Source organism: Urtica dioica, chromosome 8 (assembly GCF_054948205.1).
Source record: "Urtica dioica subsp. dioica isolate 48M chromosome 8, U.dioica_male_clone48M_v1_H2, whole genome shotgun sequence".
Classification (NCBI taxonomy): domain Eukaryota; kingdom Viridiplantae; phylum Streptophyta; class Magnoliopsida; order Rosales; family Urticaceae; genus Urtica; species Urtica dioica.
This window is the reverse complement of record NC_142763.1, coordinates 29433752-29453943: the sequence shown is the minus strand read 5'-3', so window position 1 is coordinate 29453943 and position 20192 is coordinate 29433752. Positions and strand designations below refer to the sequence as shown.

Here is a 20192-nt window from a genome sequence, read left to right as displayed (position 1 = left end):
TCTGCCTAGCTAGAGAAAGACTGCCCTAGTGTGGAAGATGACAGATATTACATCGGACATGGAAGAGCTAACCAAGCAGGCCAATCTGCTAGGTATGGAAGATGAGGATGATGACTGGGACTTGGATACGGTTCCGGTGTCTTCGTTCGCTGACGAGGGAATCCTTGGGAGGCTAGTTCACAGGAAGCCAATCCGACGTCAGGTTCTGGGAGCCCTCCTAGAGGGGTTGTGGAATCTGTCGAAAGGTTGGCGTCTGAAAGTTCTAGATTCCGATGACCAAGGAATGTTCTTTCAGCTATGGTGTGCAAAGAAAGAAGAAAGCAAGTACGTGGTGGCCCGAGATCCATGGTGCTTCGCCCAGGGCATCATAGTGGTGAGACCCTGGCCAACATCAGGGAATTGGAGACAAGAAAATATGGAGACGCTAAAGCTCTGGGTGCGGGCGGTAGGAACCCCCCCGGACATGGTTACTCCGAAGAATACTATGAAAATCGCTTCGGCGGCTGGTTCAGTTTCAGAACTGATCTTGTCAAAACCGAAAGAAGTTATTTTTAATAACTACTTCCGGCTCTGTGTATCAGTTCCGCTAAAGAGCAATTTGAGCCCGGGACGATTCGTTCCCCACGGTGGCCGGAAGGTATGGGTCGAATTCCAATATGAGAGACTTCCTCCAATATGCTTTAATTGTGGAGGTTTTTTACATGACAAACGGGAGTGCACCAGACCGGCGCTTTTGATTCCAAGTGTAACCGGGGAGATGGTTCAAGCTTATGGAGGATGGTTAAAAGCTGACAAGAGAAAACCAGGAGAGTTCCTATCTCCGGCTAACAAGGTGGTGGTCGGCGGCAGTTCAAACGACAACGGAGGGAAGGCTACGTCACGGGCCTCGATTGGCAAAAATTCCTCGTCGAATATCCCCCCAGCCAATAACACCTGGGGTTACGTGGAGCCGCAAAATTTATTGGAAACTACATCCAATAAATCACCTGGGGTTTCTGCCCAGGCTCGAGCATATCCAAAAAGAGGCACGAGCAATAATGAGGATAGTAATGTTGATGTCACTCCTCTTGACTCAACCCTGGAGAATGGGGCCCACGCCAAATCTGCAGAGACACATCCTCAGACTCAGGCCCAACCCATTACTCAATCCAGGTACAGTCCCATTTTTGTTATTGGGCCCGAAAATGAGAATTCCACTGATATGGATCAAACTGAACCACATCAGCAGTCAGTCTCCACTCTTGCACATACTTTTCGCGATAAAATTGAAAAACAGAGCAAGCTAGTAAAGCATACATCAAAAGATGTCCTGGGAAAAGTGGCGAAGAGCTCTAGGAAGTTGGCAGGCCAGAATTTCAAACGAAAAGCTTCGATTAAGGATCTGGCGAGGCGAGTATCCGAGAACGCTAGCCAAATCCCTTTTTCTTTCCCCTCTAAATGTGCGCCTGAGAGACATGAAGAGGGCACAAGTTCAATCATCTCGGCATCTCAAACTCTGGCTATGGATTTTTTTAGATCCACCGATGATCACATAGCCTCCCCTGATTTGAAAGCGGCGAGCCTTGAGGAGCAAGGCCGCCGAGCCCAATGATTGGTGTGATGTGGAACGTCCAAGGATTGGGCAATCCTTGGACGAAGCGAGTGCTTCAGACTCACGTTCAGAAGTACTCCCCGGACTTTGTTTTTCTCTCTGAGACTAAGCTTGTTGGGTCTCAGATAGAAAGATTAAGGTTCACTTTGGGTTTTAGTAGTAGCTTGGTGGTGGACAGAAGGGGGCTCAGTGGTGGTTTGGCTCTCTTATGGAAAGACTCTTGTAATATTCAGATCTTGGGCTATTCACGAGGACATATCGATGCCAGACTGGTGGAAGAAGACGGGAGAAGCTGGCGGTTCGTCGGCTTCTATGGGAACCCGGAAACTAATCTCCGATGCCATTCGTGGGATCTTCTACGAAGGCTGAACTCACAGAGCACAGAACCATGGGTCGTTGGGGGGGACTTCAATGAACTCCTTTATGCACACGAGAAACAAGGTGGGAACCCGAGACCGATGGGACAGATGGAAGCGTTCAGAGAAGCAGTCAACGATTGCGATCTTCAAGACCTCGGGTACACCGGAGCTCATTTCACTTGGCGAAGGAAAAATGGGGCCGAGATGATTTATGAGCGACTTGATCGCTGCTTTGCCGACCCTTCGTGGCTGGAAGAGTGGCCAAACGCTTCTATCTCTCACCTTCCTCTCAGGGGCTCTGACCACCGACCTTTGCTTTTAGACCTTGGAGGGCTTCTTCATCATGACCGACAGCAGGCCCGACAGCGCAAGAGATGCTTCAGGTACGACGAGGCTTGGAGCGAAGAAGCGGAGTGTGGACAGATTATTGCTGAAGCATGGTCTAGTGATTCTGCAATATCACTAGGCTTACGATTGGATCGATGTCGTCGCCAACTGAGCTCATGGGGTCACGGCCGACTGGTGGAGCTTCGACGGAAAATTGAACGGCAAACTCTGATCCTCGATAGGCTCACGGAAGGGCCTGATACTATCCCGGTAGAGCATATACGTAAAGAGGAGCGACAGTTGGATGCTCTCCTAGAAAAAGAAGAGACATATTGGAGACAAAGAAGCCGTGCTCTATGGCTTAAAGAGGGAGACCGCAACACCAAGTATTTTCATCGGAAAGCGACGCAAAGAAAGAAGAAAAATACGATTAAGGGGTTGGTGACGGAGAATGGTATCTGGAAATCTGATGAGGCTGGTATGTTGGAAATTATCTCATATTATTTTCAAGATATTTTCAAGTCTAGTGACTCTCCCGAGGGAACCTGTGCTGAGATCCTAAGATGTGTTCAGCCAAAGATTTCAGAAGAGCAGAACAACTTGTTATTGCTACCCTTTACGGAGCTAGACGTTAAGGAAGCGGTCTTCTCGATGGAGCCCCTCAAAGCCCCCGGATAAGATGGCTTCCCAGCGGCTTTCTTCCAACGGCATTGGTCTACGGTGGCTGATGAGGTCACGAAAGCATGTCTTCGTATCCTCAACGATGGGCACAGCGTGGAAGAACTTAATGAAACTATCATTGTGCTGATTCCGAAGGTCAAATCCCCAACATCGGTGAAGCAATACCGGCCGATAAGCCTCTGCAGTGTTTTATACAAAGTCGCGTCAAAATGCCTCACCGAGAGACTCAAACGAGTGATGTCCCTAGCCATATCCCCAAATCAAAATGCGTTTGTCAAAGGAATACAAATTGGAGATAATATTGTGATTGGGTTCGAGGGGATACACACAATGAAGAGGAGTTTGTTCGATAACGGTGACTACGCTGCCCTCAAATTAGACATGGTAAAAGCTTATGATCGAGTGGAGTGGCACTTTATAGAAGCTATTATGACCAAACTCGGATTCGCAGAGCAATGGGTGGCGCTTATCATGAGGTTTGTGACGTCGGTAAAGTTCGTCTTCAACCTTAATGGCCAGCTGGTGGGCTCGGTCTCCCCTCAACGCGGTCTCCGTCAAGGCGATCCCCTTTCTCCGTTCCTATTCCTTTTTTGTTCAGAAGGACTGTCTTGTCTTCTACAAAATATGGAGGAGGCTGGGGAGATTGTGGGAATTCGGTTCGGAGACTTGGGCCCGAGGATTTCCCATCTCCTATTCGCCGACGACAGTATGCTCTTCTTTAAGGCCGACGAGGATAATATACGGTCTGTTCAGCGATGCCTGGCCACTTATGAGACTGCTTCCGGACAAAAGGTGAATTTCGAGAAATCTAGCATCACTTTTGGAGCCCGGGTAACGACGGAAGACCAGATTGCGTTGGCTGAGATGCTAGGGGTTCGACACACAGAAAACCTAGACCTTTATCTCGGCCTCCCCACTTTTTCCGGACGGAGAAAGAAAGAACTCTTCACTTTTGTCCTCGACAGAGTTTGGAGCAAAATAAAGAGTTGGAAAGGTAGTCTCTTCTCTCAAGCAGGTAAAGAAATTTTGCTCAAAGCCATCGTGCAAGCGATCCCAAGTCATGCGATGAGCTGTTTCCGACTCCCGAAAGGTCTTATCGACAAAATCCATAAGCTCATGAATGCCTTTTGGTGGGGAAGCACAAAAGAAAAAAGGAAAGCCCATTGGGGTAAGTGGGATAAACTCTGCAAGCACAAATCGAGAGGCGGACTCGGGTTCAGAAATTTGGAGGACTTTAATCAAGCTTTCCTCGGCAAGAAGGCATGGGACTTAATCAGACATCCTAAAAGTTTGGTGAACAAGATCCTCAAGGCAAGGTATTTTCCCAACTCAGATTTTCTAGAGGCTAACGATCGGAATGACAGCTCTCAAATCTGGAAAGCCATATTATGGGGGAGAGAGCTCGTTGAAAAAGGTTCAAGGTGGCGGATTGGCGATGGAGAGCGAACAGATATTGTACGAGATAGATGGATCCCTCGGCCAAAGGAATTCAAGATCGTGGACCCTCCACCGCTCCCTTCCGGTATGAAAGTCGCTGAACTGAAACACCCCGATGGATCTTGGAACGTAGAACTGATATCGGCTATGTTCTCTCCGATCGATGCCGATCAAATCTTATCCATCCCGTGTAGCAGCCAGCCGAGGGATGATCAGCTCACGTGGCACTTCACAGTTGACGGCGAGTACAGCGTCAAAAGTGGGTACAGAGTCACTCAAGACCACAAAGAGGAGGCAAGCGGATCCGAGACGAGCTCCGAAGCTAATTGGTGGTCATTCCTCTGGGCCACGAACCTGCCCCCAAAAATAAAAATGTTCATTTGGAAGCTTTGCCACAATTGGATTCCTACTTCTACTAATCTACGGAGGAAAAATATCATTTTTGAAGATAGTTGTCCACGCTGCGGCAAGGACCCGGAGACCTGCTTCCATGCCTTATGGGGTTGTCGAGAGGCTAAGAAGTTCTAGAGAGCTGCGACGGTGTCTAAAAGCATGAAAACGGAGGACTCTGGCGACATTCAGGGAGGACTCGCTAGGCTGGCGCTGGAGTTGAAGAATGAGGAGATGGAGTGGTTTTTAGCTCTAACCTGGCAAGCTTGGAACATCCGTAATCAGTGGGTTATGTCCGGGAAGTGCCAAGATGCTCTGAGATCAGTGGAGTGGGTTGCTTCATTGGTTTCAGACTTCCAAGCAGTCAGAGTAAAGCCTTGCTCAGTGAAAAGACCATGTCCCCGTGATACCACCTGGTCACCTCCGCCGCTGGGTACTGTGGCTGTGACGGTCGACGCGGCCATAGACTCCAACGTCAGGAGGACTGGGGCTGGATGTATTCTTCGCAACCCCGAAGGACAGCTCCTGGCCTCGGCAATTTCGGCAATAAACCAGCAAATCGGTGTCCCGGAAGCAGAAGCGAAGGCTATCCTGTTTGGTATGACGACTGCAGCGGCGCTCAACTACAAGGAAATATATGTCCAGTCGGATAGCCAGAAGGTCATCAAGATGCTCGCCCAAACCCACTCCCCGACGACGGAACTGGGGATGCTTGTTGAAGAGATCAAATGCCTCAGCAACAGCTTCGTAAGCTGCGACTTCTCGTTCATTCCGCGTAGCTGCAATATTCCAGCACATAAGCTGGCAAAGTATTCCCTAAAGTTTAATTCTTCGGTCGTATGGCTCGATGAAGCCCCACCATGGTTGTACGTTGACATTAAGGCTGATTTGCCAAGTAATTAATAACAGCAGCTGGTTTCCTCAAAAAAAAAAAAAAAAAATGAATGCAACATTGAATAAATAAGCACATAATTAATTCATTTAAATTATCGATATGAATTACCCAGTAAAAATTAGTGACTTTGTTAAATGAACAACATGGGGAAAAACCAAATTTCATATATGTAGTTGTAAACGTCAACAAGTTATACGTACATACGTACATACTTTTTTTTTTTTTTTTTTTTTTTTTGAGGAATATACGTACATACTTAATACTTCTCCTTCTCATATATGTGTGGACATTTATAATTTCATAATATTAATATATTCATATGTGTAGTGTACCTTAAGCCCTTATTCAAAAAAATTGTTGCAAATATAATTTTTTAAATTTCATAACATTGATATATTCATATGATTGATATATATATTGATAAAATGAATGATATGCTAGTTTTTTTTATTTAGAATAAAAATATACAATAATATATGAGATTATTCCTAAACTATGACCTCCTCAATATTTTTGGTTCAAAATTCAATATGTCAAAATTAATCAATAAATAAAAAATACGACTTCCTTATATTTGTTTGTAAAAAAATACCCTCAATGAAATATCATTTTATTTTTCTTTTTGTATTTAATTTTTTATTTAGTTAATATTGCATTTGTATAAATTCGTTTGAAAAATCTAGGAATTTATTTGAATATTTATTGACATCTTTGTCTTTTTATTGACAAACATGTCGATAAATCTTCAAAGAATTTCACTAAATCGTTGAAGATTTATTGACATCTTGTCATTAAAAAGACAGAGATGTCAATAAATTTTCAAACGATTTCCCAGATTTTTCAAACGATTTTTTTTTTCTTCTTGATTTAAAAAAAAAAAAATCGTAATGTCAACAATGTCAATAAATCATATAGATTATTGACGACCGTGTAAATAAACTAGACAGATTATTGACAACAATATCAATAAATCAGACAGATTAATGTCAACAATGCCTAAACCAAAATAACACCAAAAAATAGAAAAAAAAAATTCTCAATTTAATACACACAATCTAATACAACGAAACTTATGAAGTTTTCTATAGCTACCCGACGAGGACCTCGACTCGCTTGTGTCTGTCTCGTGCCCCAACTATCTCAACAAAATGATGGAAGACTTCGAGAAGACGAATAAAGGCGCCGAGGCCAAGCCAAGGCTCTTCCCATTCTCCCCCACGGAGCTTGAGAAGTCCGGCATGGTTTGGTTCAGTGACCTGAGCGATGCCAGCGGGGCGAGTTACGTCGATGCCATGAACATGTTCAAAGATTTTGGAGCGGTCGCGGTCGCCGCCGCAAGGAAAGAGAGTGTCGCGAGATCTCAGACGGATTATCAGCAACAGATTCCCCCTCAGATGGGTTGTATGGGCCCTCAGTTGTTGGGGACATGTGGCGTAAGATCTTAGCCAGCGATTAGGGTTATGCTCAGTGGAGGCGGCGAGACTCAATGTCGGGGAATCACCGATACACAAGCACCAAACAGTGCGTTCATTGTGCCGCGGTCCCATGGTCTTCTTCTGAAATGGAGTACGCTATAGTAAACCGTTTGGGTTTCAATTTTAGGGTTTGGCCACAGTAATCGTTGCAATGAAGGAGAGAGAGAGAGAGAGAGAGAGAGAGAGAGAGAGAGAGAGAGAGAGAGAGAGATTAATAAAATGATAAATGAGTGGAAAAAGAGTAAAAGAGAAGTTACACTAAATGATAAGTCATAGTTTTGGATTAATTTAACATATTGGATTTTGGTCCAGAAATATTGAGGAGGTCATAGTTTAAGAATAATCCATAATGTCTTGATAATTCATAGTCATGATTGGACCTGTTAAGTTAACATGAAACTAGCTTCACCATCACGCATATAGTTTGCTAAGAAACGCGCAAATTGAAATGGTAATAGACAGTTTTTTAATAATTAACCTAGATATAGACCCAGCTAATTCTGCGCTCTTAATATTATAAACATTGACGTAGAATGTATCGAGTGACGACCACCGCACCATTTGAGCTTGGTACTTGTGAAATTATAATTCTATTTTTTTGGGTGGCAAACTTTGGTTCCAAGACAATCAAACTCTCATATTTACTGACATATATACTAGCTCGTGAAAAAGATATTATACACCTCACATCTTGCCAAAAAAAAAAATCCAAAAAATATAGCATCATATCCACCTACGCTCTGAAACAAATTAAAAGTCATTTTTTTTTAAGTCGTAGTTAGCAAGTTTTTAATGGAAAAACGGAAATAAAAGACATTAAATATAAAGAAAAAAAACACAAAACACAATTCCAAACTCAATTTCTAACTCAAATCCAATCACAATTTCATTCTAATTTCAAAACCTTCTCAAATTCAGTCTCAATTCCAAACAAGAACTCAATTTTTAACAAAAACTCAATTCAAATCTTAATTTCAACACAATTTCATATAAAATTCAAGACAATCTCAAATTTTATCTCAATTTCAACCTCAAATCGAAACTCAATTTAATCAAAATTCCAAACAAAAATTCTTCTTCAACCTAAATTCTACACAAAAATACATATAAAGAATATTCAACACTTACTCGGAGTGAAGAAGAGAAGCACGGAGACTAGGGCAAGAAGGCTAGGGCAGAGCGTGGCGGAGTGAGGGCGGAGGCGTTGTGGTTTCGTGTGGAGGTGGAGAGTGTGGGCTGGGAGTGGCGGAGTCGTGGGCTGGGGGGAGATAAAAATAGAGAGATAAGAGAGGCAGTGACGAAGTGGGGGCTGGGTGTGGTCGGAGTAAGAGCTGGGCTGGGTGCGGCGACAGAGTATGGGTTGGGTGGAGAGAAAAAATACAGAAGAGATAAAAGATATGCGGCACCGAAGATGTGGGCGAAGAAGAAGTAGAGAGAGGTATGGGCGAAGAAGAAGAAGAAAGAGGGCGAAGAGAGAGAGAGAGTGAAAAAACGTGAGGGAACGGGTTTTAATTAAAAAAAATTAGGTTTAAAAACAATTCTACAACAAGACAGGAGTGTCGTTGTAGATGTCCGCGTTGTAGAAGCACTCGCTGCAACGATGTATAATTATCGCCGCGGCGAGTTATCCAGATAATTCTAAGAAATTTCTCACTGCAGCGAGAAATATACATCGATGCAGCGAGTCTGTCCAGGCTAAACTCATTCTTGCTAATTAGAATGAGTATTTTTTTATAAAAAAATCTAGAGTTTTCTTGCAATGAAGATGATAAAATAGATGTGGGAGAATAAATTAAACGAGATATATCGAGAAGGTGTAGATGAGTTTTGTGAGTTTGCTATAGAGAATATGCAAGATGAGAAATCTATTCGTTGTCCTTGTATTTGATGTGGAAATAATAGACATTTTTCGATTGATGTTATTCGGACCCATTTGTTTGCGAATGAAATAAGTGTACCGTTGTAGAAAGTCCAAACTTCTAGAACGGTACAGTGTACCGCTGTAGAAGCCTCGTTATATAATCCACAATTTGAGGTATTGCCCATTCTAGAGAGAATGAAAGTGAATTATTTCTCTTTTTTGTGTGAAAGGTGTGAGATGAGATAAGAAAAAATTGCTTCTCTTTTTTCTTGTGGTGTTCTTTATCTTCGTCTTTTGATCTCAAGTGTTCTCGTGGGAGAAGAATCTAGAGAGAGAAGTGAGAGATAATTTTGATATATGGGTTTATCTAGGTTTTTTATTTCTTAGAGAGAAATGGTGATGGAGAAGTTGTATTTTATTTATAAAGTTATTGGAGTTGTGTTGAGGATTTTGGAGTTATTTGTGAAGCCCAGCCGAGTTTGACACAGATGACTGAATTTGGCCATATCACCACTCACAAATTTCAAAATCAACTTTATATTTTAACAACATATCAGTAATTAACTCGGCGCAATTAACTCTATTAATTCGCCTAAAGTCGTCTTCGTTTCCCTTTATAAATATAAGTTTTCCTTTGAGACTAGATTCACAGTAAATGATGTGGGATATTTTCATTAAACATCACATCCATGATCCATCCAACACCATTGGTTAAAAGATTGTGTTTTATTGATGGGAAAATGACACATATATACCTTGTGTTTTAGTGAAATGTCGAGTTTAACATTTGGTTTTCAAAAATGTCGCTATCATACCATCTGTTTAACTAAAATGACGAAATTATACCCAGAAATAGACAACAGTACCACAAATCTTCTTTTTATTGACTTTTTCATTGACGTTGACTATATTATTTATATGTAAACACCAATTATCTTTATTCATTCGCGTCATATATGTAATTTATTTAAAAACTAAAAAAATAAACAACAGCCTTTTAATCGTGAAGAACGCAAAAAGAGGAAAAAAGATAAAAATCGACAGTTAATAGTCATCAAAATTACATATTCGAACAGAGAACCCATGATTCAGAGTTGCAATTCGAACACAGAATGAAATCATCTCTTGGGAGATATGAATTTTACTATTTAATTTCAATTTAAGGCTATTTTTATTTCAAAATTGAAAATTTGAAAGTTAGGATACTGTTTTGGATTTGATTATGTTTTTCTTATATAAGAGTTAATATCAATGAAGGGAGATTTGTGACACTATTATCCATTTCAGGGTATAATTTCGTCATTTTAGTTAACAGAAGGTATGATCTCGACATTTTTGAAAACCAAAGGTTAAAATCGACATTTCACTAAAACACGGGGTATAAATGTGTTATTTTCCCTTTATTTATTTTAAATCTCTGCCCAAATTTGTTTATTTATTATTATTATATTATTATATGGTATACACTATACAGTTTGTGGAGGAGAAGGTGAATATTCGCAGTTTGCCCCCATAGTTTGCGATTTAGTACTGTGATATAAGTTCTAAAGGTTACATATTTCTTAATTATAAGTCATTGAAACATAGTTGCCATGCGGAACCATAAGCACTAAAGATAAATACTATGAAAAAACATTGATTTTCCAATAAACCACAAGATATCATATGATATTCAAAGTATGAATGATATATATTCCAATTTGATATGCTCAAAATTAAGCCAATCAAACATCTATCCTTGAAAAGCTACATGCAGTGGCACGTACTAATTCTCAAAGCACTATAGATACATTCAAATTTAATACTCCGAGAGAGAGAGATGAATATATATTCAGCTCAAATTTGCAAAATAGGGAACCCTAGTAGAGTTGAGCCACTCAGCCCCTTGTATGAAGGCATCCACGGTGAACAGGCTAGCCTCAGCCGACGAGTTGAGCACACGGTAACCCGGCCACGTCACCCGAGCGGTGGTGTTGGAGCCGGGCCCACGGTTCCTAAACTCGGCGTAGTACAATGTGTCGAGCGCGAACGTGGCGTTCCACTCGAGCCACCCAGCAGGGTGGACGAGGTCGTCGATGTAGGACTCCATGATCACGGTCCTGGAGAACTCCTTCCAGGGCCGGCCCAGGTAGGTCCGGAAGGAGGCCCGGACGGGGAAGAGGTCGGAGGAGGCGGCGAGCTTGCAGGCCACGAGGGAGAGACCCGTGTTCTGGTTGGGGTCCTTGCGGCCCTGGGCCGTGAAGATGTTGTGTTGGTGGGGGTTGGGGCGGCGAGCGTAGAGGTTGCAGCGCTGGAGGACCGCGGCTGCGTCGCCGAACACGAAGTCTATGGTGCCGTAGATGTCACACTCGCGGTAGAATTGGCGCAGCGAGTGGGCGTAGAGCGTGTCTTGGTACCCGATGAAGCTGCACTGGAAGAACGTCGAGAGGTCTGAGCCGCTGCGTAGCGCCACCGCTTGGTGCTTGCTGGGCCCCGCCGAGTTCTCGAACGTCACGCCCTTCGCCATGAAACCGTGCCCCACCACCGCTGCGCATCGTCGAACAACCCAAAATTGACACAATTAGTTTATTAAATATACGTTCAGCCACGACCAGAAATAGTTGCGACTAGTGCGGCTGAAGCCCTTATTTCTTGTAGTGTACAAATCGTCCGTATAATGATTACAAAATATATTTTTAATTAAGCAGAAAATATAATAATTACAGAAAAAAAAAAATGACATGTCCTAAGCGCGTGAAATGGATATTTATTATAGCTTTCTACGTATAAATTATATACGCAGCTAATGCATTAGTATAAGCTGGTCCGTGCTAGCTGTTTAGTAGGCAAAGTTGATAAGTGAACATGTTGGTGGAGCGAGAAAGGTGTTGCTTTTTGGATATTTAACCTAAAAAGTTTATAAGATTAGTGTAAATAGATTGCATGTTTGACTTTTAATGCAAAATCATCGGCAGATAATACTGCTTTTTTTTTTTCTCCCTTTTCAATGATAATGTTTTTCAAAGATTTTGACTGAGGACTGGTTTGCATTTGTGAGAACTCTGTTTATACATTTAGTTGATCACAGTAATGCATTCAAATGAAAAGGTTTCAAATATGATAATGTCAATCCCGAGCTTAAATTATACGGATTGTATGTATCCATGACGAACCCGTGCTTACACACGTTATAAAAAAAACAAAACTATTTGCACGAATCCATTTATAATATATGTATATTATTTAAATATACGTTAAAAAAAATATGCATAAATGGCTTACTTGATTCTCTAAATAATAATATGGAAAAGTGTTACTATATATGATTTATTACACTGGATTGGGCCTCATGATTTGACCATGTAGGAACTAGCTATCCACATGCAACGCATACCAAATATTTGAAATAGTTTATTGGTGATAGAGTAAACTTTAGAGAGGGTCCACATAAAATAAGCAGGGCAAAATCACCATAAAAGCTCACCTACCACGCTATCACATTCACAGCCCTAGTATTTTCTCCTCTGTTACAAAGACTTCTCTACCTCTTTAGCTCTTAGTTCTTTTCCTCAAGAAAATTTAGTAACTCTTTTAGGACATCCAAAATTTTGATCAAATTCTTTTCAAGTCCGACAAAAGATCATCTTTAAAGGCGCGCGCTTTCCACAATTCAAAAATCTAAAGAAGGAAAAAGTGGAGCCCTAATTCTCTGACGGTGCTAATCCAGTTGCTTAATTATCGGCACTACGAAAAACCATAATGATTAACATGCCCATAAATATGTATGTGTGTGTGTATTCGATAACATGGCCATATGCAATCCACGTGGTAACATGTTCATTATGGGAACCGGCCATCACGGGACTTGTTTCTCAAAATTTGTAACAACGACGCTACATGCACGTCAGATCTCTTTCTCTCTCTCTCTCTCTCTCTCTCTCTCTCTCTCTCTCTCTCTCTCTATATATATATATATAATATAATATATAATATATGCAGAAAACTGACCGACAGTGGCTGATCGAAAAGTAGTCCAGCCGTCAACGTGGTTCCTGTTTGCTTTGATAATTGTCTTTCCAATTCCATCTCCCAAAAACATCAAATTTGTTTTCTTCCTCACAACCTCAACGTTCTCTAGATAAACTCCGGCTTTTATGTATATCACAAATCTGTTCATTCAAATTTATCAGTTAAAAAATTGGGAATAATACCAAAAAAACTATATCTATATGTGACCAATCCATTTGCAAGCGAATAGATGTGTATCGTAAGCAAGTAATAATCTTAAAAATAGATAATATTCAAAAAGTTGCAGCTTCAGCGATAGATTGTTTTTAAAAATTAAAAGCAATTACATAAAAATTGTTGACTACTAAAGTCTAATGAACAAAGGATCCATGATTCATAGGTTTGGTTGACTATTAACTTAAATTATAAATTTTCATATTACCAAATCCACGATAATAATTTTTTTAAAATTCAAAATAGGTTAGATTATTATCACTACTTACACAATTTATTATAAATTAATTTTGTTTAAAATGTTAATTTTAATCGTATTTTGATTCGTTACAGCTTAAAGGTCAATAATATTTCAAATGAAAGTTATACTATAAATGATTGAAAAACATACGTAAAAAATTGAAAATTACTTCGAAGTTTGCTTTGAACCTACCAAAGATAATACGTGAACCCCACTAGGAAAAAAAATATTATCATAAGACTCATAAATAATGTTGTCCTATTTTTCTGAAACAAAATCATTAATTGACGTGCATTTATGTCCACTGGCTAAACTCACTCATAAAAAAAAGTCCAACCAAGCATACATAGTCAAACGTACGTACGTACCTGGTGTCGCTATTGTTCGGAGCCGCTGCAACGGCGTCGCCGACGGTGGTGAAGTTCCCGGAGTCATCCTTGGCTACCACAAAGTCATACCTCGTCTGGTTCACCGCCGCCTCTAAAAGCCTCCTCTCCCGGGAAGAAATCCACCCGGGAAACCCGCTCTTCCTCGCGCCGCCGAACTCCGGGAAAACCCCCGCCGGAGACGGCTTCCTCTTGATCTTCTTGACCATGACCAAGATGTTGCTGACGTGTTTCGAGATCGTGACTATCCTCTTCTCGATGACCCGCCTGAGCTTTCTGCCTCCACGTGTCGCGAGCCCGTCGAGACACGTGTCCTGGTTGGTCATGGCTCCGCTGAGGAGGGTCTCGATGTCGTGGTAGTGCTTCGAGGCCGATTTCTTGGTGTCGAGGTCGGCAATGACGTCGGCGAGATCGGCGACAGTGTCGTCGAGGAGCTCGATGCAGTCATCGAGAGCCTGCTATTAAGAAGTCGCCCATTAAAACGAACCACGAGTAGAATCAGTTGATTTTACTGTGTAACTTCTTAATATACCTGTTTCTGGGTCGAAGGGGCTCGGCGCTCGAGGAGCGTGCAGTTGCGAGAGGAGGCGTGGACTTCGGCGGAGGCGTGGGCCGCGGTGGCGGCGATGATCTGAGGGAGGGTTTTGGCGGCGAGGCCCGAGAAGGAGGAGAGGGTCGAGACGCAGAGGTCCGGGTAGAGCGTGCCATTGCATGTGGCGTGGGCGATTTTGCGGTGGTGCTCTTGGGTTTGTAGCGAAGACGATTGTGTATGTGTTGAGAGGAAGATAGTGGCCAAGAGGAGGATTAGTGACGAGAGGTTCATTGTTGGTTCATTCGGGGGTTGAAAGAGAGAGAGAGAGAGTTATGGAAGATGGGGTGTAGGTGTGGAAGAGTAAATATAGGCTTGATTGACTGCATGTTATGACATTAAAGATGCTTGTTGGTGTTATAATGACAAGAGCAACAATATATGATCGATCATTAGGTCAATTTAGATATTTCTTCCCTTCTTTATGTGACAATATTGCTGGGATAGTTTGAGACTTTATTAGAGATTTTTTTTTTCGTTTGTATGCTTTTTGTTTTTCGTTTTTTACATTATTAGATAACTAAAATTTTGCCAACAATTATGTATATTATGAACTATATGTCAATCTAAGTTAATCACATAAAATCTAAGACAATGCTTTTGAAAACGACAACTATCTGCTAATTAAATTCACAAAATATAACTTTGTTAGATTAAGGTCATGCCTTTTACGTTTGAAAGAAAAGAAAAAGGTTGAAAGAAGACTAGACAACTATCACGACGAGGTGCGATGATTATTCGATGGTCTTTTTCAAATGGCAATAGGTTTGTGACAATTTTGTGTGTGCGCGTGCGTGTGTGTGAGAGAGAGAGAGAGGTCCAATTTGGTAATTAGTGTTTAAAAAAATAAATCCTGAGGTAATTCCTCTTCTCCTCTAATATCCATTTATGATATTCAATTTTTCAATAACACCCAAAAAAAATCTTTCTGTCATATAGTTGTCACCCGTGAATGAATTTGTTGGATTGCAATTTGATGTACATTTTTGTCGTGGCAAAAAGGTAAAAAGGACAACTACTTCAAATAGTAAAAATGAGAGTCGTACAAAGAAACTAACACAGGCATAAATCTTTTAAAAGTCCTTAGTTTGTACTTACTTGAAGTTGTAGGGCAAATATGGTATATGTTTTCGCATACAGCGAGGACAATAGATACCAAGAATCCTGGCTTGGAAGGAACTCTGTCCACTGTGTCACGGGCAGCGGAACAATTCTTCTGTGTGGGTTATGACTCGCTTGAATTAACTAGCTTTTCTTGGGGGGAAAATAACCAATAACCTTTTATGATTATGATCTTTTGGTTCCTAACTTTTTTTTAATTATTTTTTTGTGGTATTTCGGTCATTAGAGTTTCTTCACTATAGTTTATTAGTGCTTCTTTACAAACGAGAATAGCTTAGTTATAATTTAAATCGGTATATTAAAGTTAACAGTTCTCTGAAAATCTAATGGGACATTTTCTTATGTAAGACTAAATTAATGCTCATTTCCAATTTCCTACTTTTTCCAAACATTTAACAACCTATGACTAGTAAAAAAAAGTCAAATGAGAGATAACAAAATTCTAACTATTTATACCCTCATACTAATTACTAACCTACCATCTTCCCCAATAAAATCTCTTATTTTTTCTATTTCTTTCTCTTTTTCCTGCTCAGCCCATCGAGTAAAAGAATTTTTTTTTTACTAGTCCTAGTTTGGTAAATTTTTGGAAAAAGTAGGAAATTGGAAATGGGCCCTAATTTAGTCTTACTTTTGGCAATTTCTGAAATCTAAAATTTTATAACTTTCATTTAGTATTTTTGGGTCAAAATATAACTGAATTAGTTTATTTTATAAACTAACTATAGTTTTTAGTTTACACACATGTTTTTAAGCTGATTAGGCTTTGCAATTACATAAAATAAATTTTTCTTTCTTTTCAAAAGAACAAAAAAATGCTACAAAATTAAGAAAAATTATACGAACTTAACCACGTGAAACGTTAGAGTTGCAAACTATCAAACGTTTTAAAATTATTGTTTACATAGTAATTTTTTATGATGTGGCAGTTAAACCAATTTTTTGCTTTCAATTTTTCCCTTTTATTTGTTTAAATGTTTATTTGAATAAAAAAGTAATTAATGAAAATATTTGCTTCTTATAGTACACGAAAACTCATGTACTCTCTCTCTCTCTCTCTATATCTATCTCTCTCTCTCTCGTCCCCGTCGCCTTGTGATGATATCGGATTGAATTTATTTTTAGCATAAAATTATTTTATGAATTTTTCAATTAATGCGATCGAAAGAGATTTCCGAACCGCAAAACTTAAAATTTTATTTTAAATTCTTATATTGTTTTTCACTATATTCTCCTCGGCCTTCAATATTTTTGTAAAATGGATCCATCAACAATTAGTGTTTGGAGACGAAACCTCTCCAAGCAAAAAAAAAAAAAAAAAAAAAAAATTTGGTATTTGAAGAAGAAACCTAATTACTTAAGAAAAGTTCTATTTTGGTATGAATAAAATTATGCAGGACCAATCAATTATCACTAACAATGATTAAATATCGATACAAATAAATATACTATAATATATTCATAGTTATTTAAAATATTGTTAACAATGAAATCATTTTGATTTAGTTTCTTTTTTGGCGATCAATTTATCTATTTTTTATATGAATAAAATTATGCAGAGATAACCGAGCACGAGTCACTAATAATGATTAAAATATGGGCCGGTTAAGTATCTAGTCCAAATTGACCACCTCTTTTAAAATTCTATCCCAACTATTACTTAAATTAGGTAACTAGCCTAATCCACTACCAAACAATATTATATTCCTATCTTACCCCTCATCAAATACACACCAAAATTTTCGGATCCGACTCCAAATCCTTCAATCCTCCGATATTGCCTCCGAACTCTCCGTCGATTTCGAATCCCTCAATCCTCCGATATTGCGTCCGACCTCCTTTTCCACCACCAATTTTCCGATTTTGCCACTTCCGAAGCCGACAAAGCATCTCCGTTCTCAGACTTGGAAAAAATGGTAAGTATATATTATTTCCAATTCGATTAACCCATAGAACACCATAATCGAAACCCTCCCCCGCATCTCCGATCAATTCTCTGTTAGATTAACTATAAAATATGCTTTTTCGAATGGTAAATAATATTTACACTACTACAAATTAACATATTGGGTGCGGAAGGGTATTAGGTGCGACATGTCGCACCTAAATGTCGCACCTAAGCACATATTCGGTGCGACATGTCGCACCAGATAGTCCTCCAAGCGACTAAAAATTTCGCTGATTATTAGTGGTATTCGGTGCGACAAAGTCGCACCTAATACATTTAGGTGCGACATCTATCGCACCTAATACCTTTAGGTGCGACAATTGTCGCACCCAAAGGGTTTTAAATTTAAATTTTTCGCCGAATCCCGCCGATTTTTTTTTATCATATTGGGTGCGACACTGTCGCACCTAATAGTTTTTGGGGTTTTAATCACCGAGTTTTCTCCTTTTTTCACACATTCTCTCTCTCTCTCTCTCAACGGTCTCTCTCTCAGCCAGACCTCACTCCGCTGTCCCTCAATGCCGTCGGCCCTCCCCGCTCCGCCGCTGCCTCCCTGGTACGTCCCCCGCTCTCTGTCTCATTGGCCGTCTCTCACTCTCTCTCTCTCTCTCATCGTCTCACTTTGTCTCTCTCTGCCAGCCAGCCCCGCCGCCGTCCCTCCCCGCTCCGCCGCTGCGAGTCCTCTCTCGCTATCTCACTCTGGTCGTCTCTCACTCTGTCTCTCTCTCCCAACCTGCCTCGCCGCCGCCTGGACCAGCCACCACCCCACCGCCCGTCGCATGGACCAGCCCCCGCACCGCCCGCCCCATCGCCACCTGGACTAGCCCCCACGCCGCCACCCCATTGCCGCCTGGACCAGCTACCGCCCCGCCGCCCCATTGCCGCCTGGACCAGCCCCATTGCCGCCTGGACCAGCCCCCGCGCCGCCGCCCCGCCGCCTGGATCAGCCTCCCCGCCCCGTCGCTGATTTTGTAATTTTTTTTAATTTAAAAAACATATTCGGTGCGACATTGTCGCACCTGAAAATGTCGCACCTAAATGTATGACTATTAGGTGCGACATGTCGCACCTAATGTCTTTTGCTACGGGTTATCCGGTGCGACGCCGTCGCACCTAATGTCGCACCTAATAAACTATTAGGTGCGACTTTTAGGGTATTCGGTGCGACATCCGTCGCACCGGATGACGATTTTTGTCCTAGTGTTACTATCGGACCATCCGATAGTAAATATTATTTACCATTCGAAAAAACAAAATACTTGTCTCCGATTTGACGAATGATTCCATGATTCAAATCTGATGATGAATAACTGGAAAAAAATTTGGAATTAACAACCAAATAAGAACGAAGTTGTAAGAAACTAAAGAACCTAAACACCTACACTAGACAAACATAAATTAAGAATGATTAAATGACTAACCTAAACGAACAGATAATATAAGAACAATAGAAGAACATCTATGAAATCGATGATCCTACTATTCCAAATGAGTTGTTGAATATCCTGGTTGCAAATCGCAGGATAATTTTAATGGTAAATAATATTTACAGTCGGGCCATCCGATAGTAAATATTATTTACAATTCGAAAAAACAAAATACATGTCTCCAATTTGACGAACGATTCCATGATTCAAATCCGATGATGAATAACTGGAAAAAATCTAGAATTAACAAACAAATTATAAGAACGAAGTTTTATGAAACAAAGGGCAATTTTGGAAGTATGAGAAATATTGGCTATTTCCCTAAATAAATAGATAGTTGAGCTATAATTTAAAAGTCTCATCTATAAATAGGCTAGTTGTTTATAAATCTATTAAAATATCGATACAAATAAATATACCAAATGGATATTTATAGTTATTTAAATATTGCTACTGAGTATTAATAATTATTTTACCGAGATACAATTTATTACGGATGAGTATTAATATAAAAATAATACTTTATAGTTGTTTATCAAGATGCAACAAATTATACTCAAAATTCAAGATTCAAAATTCCAATAAATTAATGACAACAAGAACAGTAACATTTTTTCTTTTATTTATTCGTCGTTAATTTTTATATTGGCCTACAAATTTTCTATGAAAACCATGTTAATGTAAAATATATTTTCCTGGAAGAGTTGAAGATTAATGAAATAAATGTTGTACTTGATAAAACTATTATAAATTATCATTATATAACTATTTTTTAACATGATATATAATTATATATTATATACCATAGAATAACAACTTTAATTAGTTTATGTAGTTGTTCAGGATACGTCATATATATAAATATATATGTATATATATATATATATATATTTATATAGAGAGAGAGAGAGAGATTAAGATCATGCATTTTGCGAAGAGCGAACGGTGACGATATACTTCAACTGCATTTTGTGAGCAGTGACGATATTTCAATCGACTGCTGATGATGGACAGTTTAGCTGAGACATGTAGTGCGAGATGCCATTTGTTTATATTACATCAATTGTCCTTTTAGAATATTCATATAAAAATCATTCAATTATCATGTTTCGATGCAAAAGTGATAAATTTGTTGGATGTACATATATATACTTTCGTCACGGTAAAATTTTAAGGGCGATCGCTTCAAAATAAAATTAAAATAAATGAAATCGGCAGCTACGTACAATAACATATATGATT

The 20192-nt window shown here is 40.0% G+C and overlaps 3 protein-coding genes across 4 annotated transcripts; 2 read left to right on the top strand and 1 right to left on the bottom strand.

Annotated features, from left to right (window-relative positions):
- The first annotated feature begins 1587 nt into the window (after positions 1 to 1587).
- Positions 1588 to 2955, top strand: LOC149389017 (uncharacterized). The gene has a single exon (XM_089622544.1). It carries the CDS (start codon positions 1588 to 1590, stop codon positions 2953 to 2955), a length of 1368 nt encoding a protein of 455 aa, XP_089478670.1.
- Positions 2956 to 4947: 1992 nt separating this feature from the next.
- On the top strand, positions 4948 to 5688 carry LOC149389016 (uncharacterized). Its single transcript, XM_089622543.1, has one exon. It carries the CDS (start codon positions 4948 to 4950, stop codon positions 5686 to 5688), a length of 741 nt encoding a protein of 246 aa, XP_089478669.1.
- A 4866-nt stretch (positions 5689 to 10554) lies between these two features.
- Positions 10555 to 14831, bottom strand: LOC149389015 (pectinesterase-like). Of its 2 annotated transcripts, none has more exons than XM_089623166.1 (4): positions 14397 to 14831; positions 13847 to 14322; positions 13004 to 13164; positions 10555 to 11542 (listed from the first exon to the last, which is right to left on the bottom strand). In XM_089623166.1, the coding sequence occupies exons 1-4, from the start codon at positions 14685 to 14687 to the stop codon at positions 10848 to 10850; spliced, it is 1623 nt and encodes a 540-aa protein (XP_089479292.1). In that variant the 5' UTR covers positions 14688 to 14831; the 3' UTR covers positions 10555 to 10847. The 2 variants fall into 2 exon arrangements, with proteins under 2 accessions (XP_089479292.1, XP_089479293.1); XM_089623167.1 differs by having other exon boundaries at positions 13847 to 14319.
- Positions 14832 to 20192: the final 5361 nt, after the last annotated feature.

Coding starts and splice junctions, on each gene's coding strand:
- LOC149389015 (XM_089623166.1), bottom strand. CDS start 14,687: ATGAACCTCTCGTCACTAATCCTCCTCTTGGCCACTATCTTCCTCTCA. Junction 13,165..13,846: donor CCGAACAATAGCGACACCAG/GTACGTACGTAC, acceptor TTGAATGAACAG/ATTTGTGATATACATAAAAG. Junction 11,543..13,003: donor TTTTCGATCAGCCACTGTCG/GTCAGTTTTCTG, acceptor GACGATGCGCAG/CGGTGGTGGGGCACGGTTTC.
- LOC149389016 (XM_089622543.1), top strand. CDS start 4,948: ATGAAAACGGAGGACTCTGGCGACATTCAGGGAGGACTCGCTAGGCTG.
- LOC149389017 (XM_089622544.1), top strand. CDS start 1,588: ATGATTGGTGTGATGTGGAACGTCCAAGGATTGGGCAATCCTTGGACG.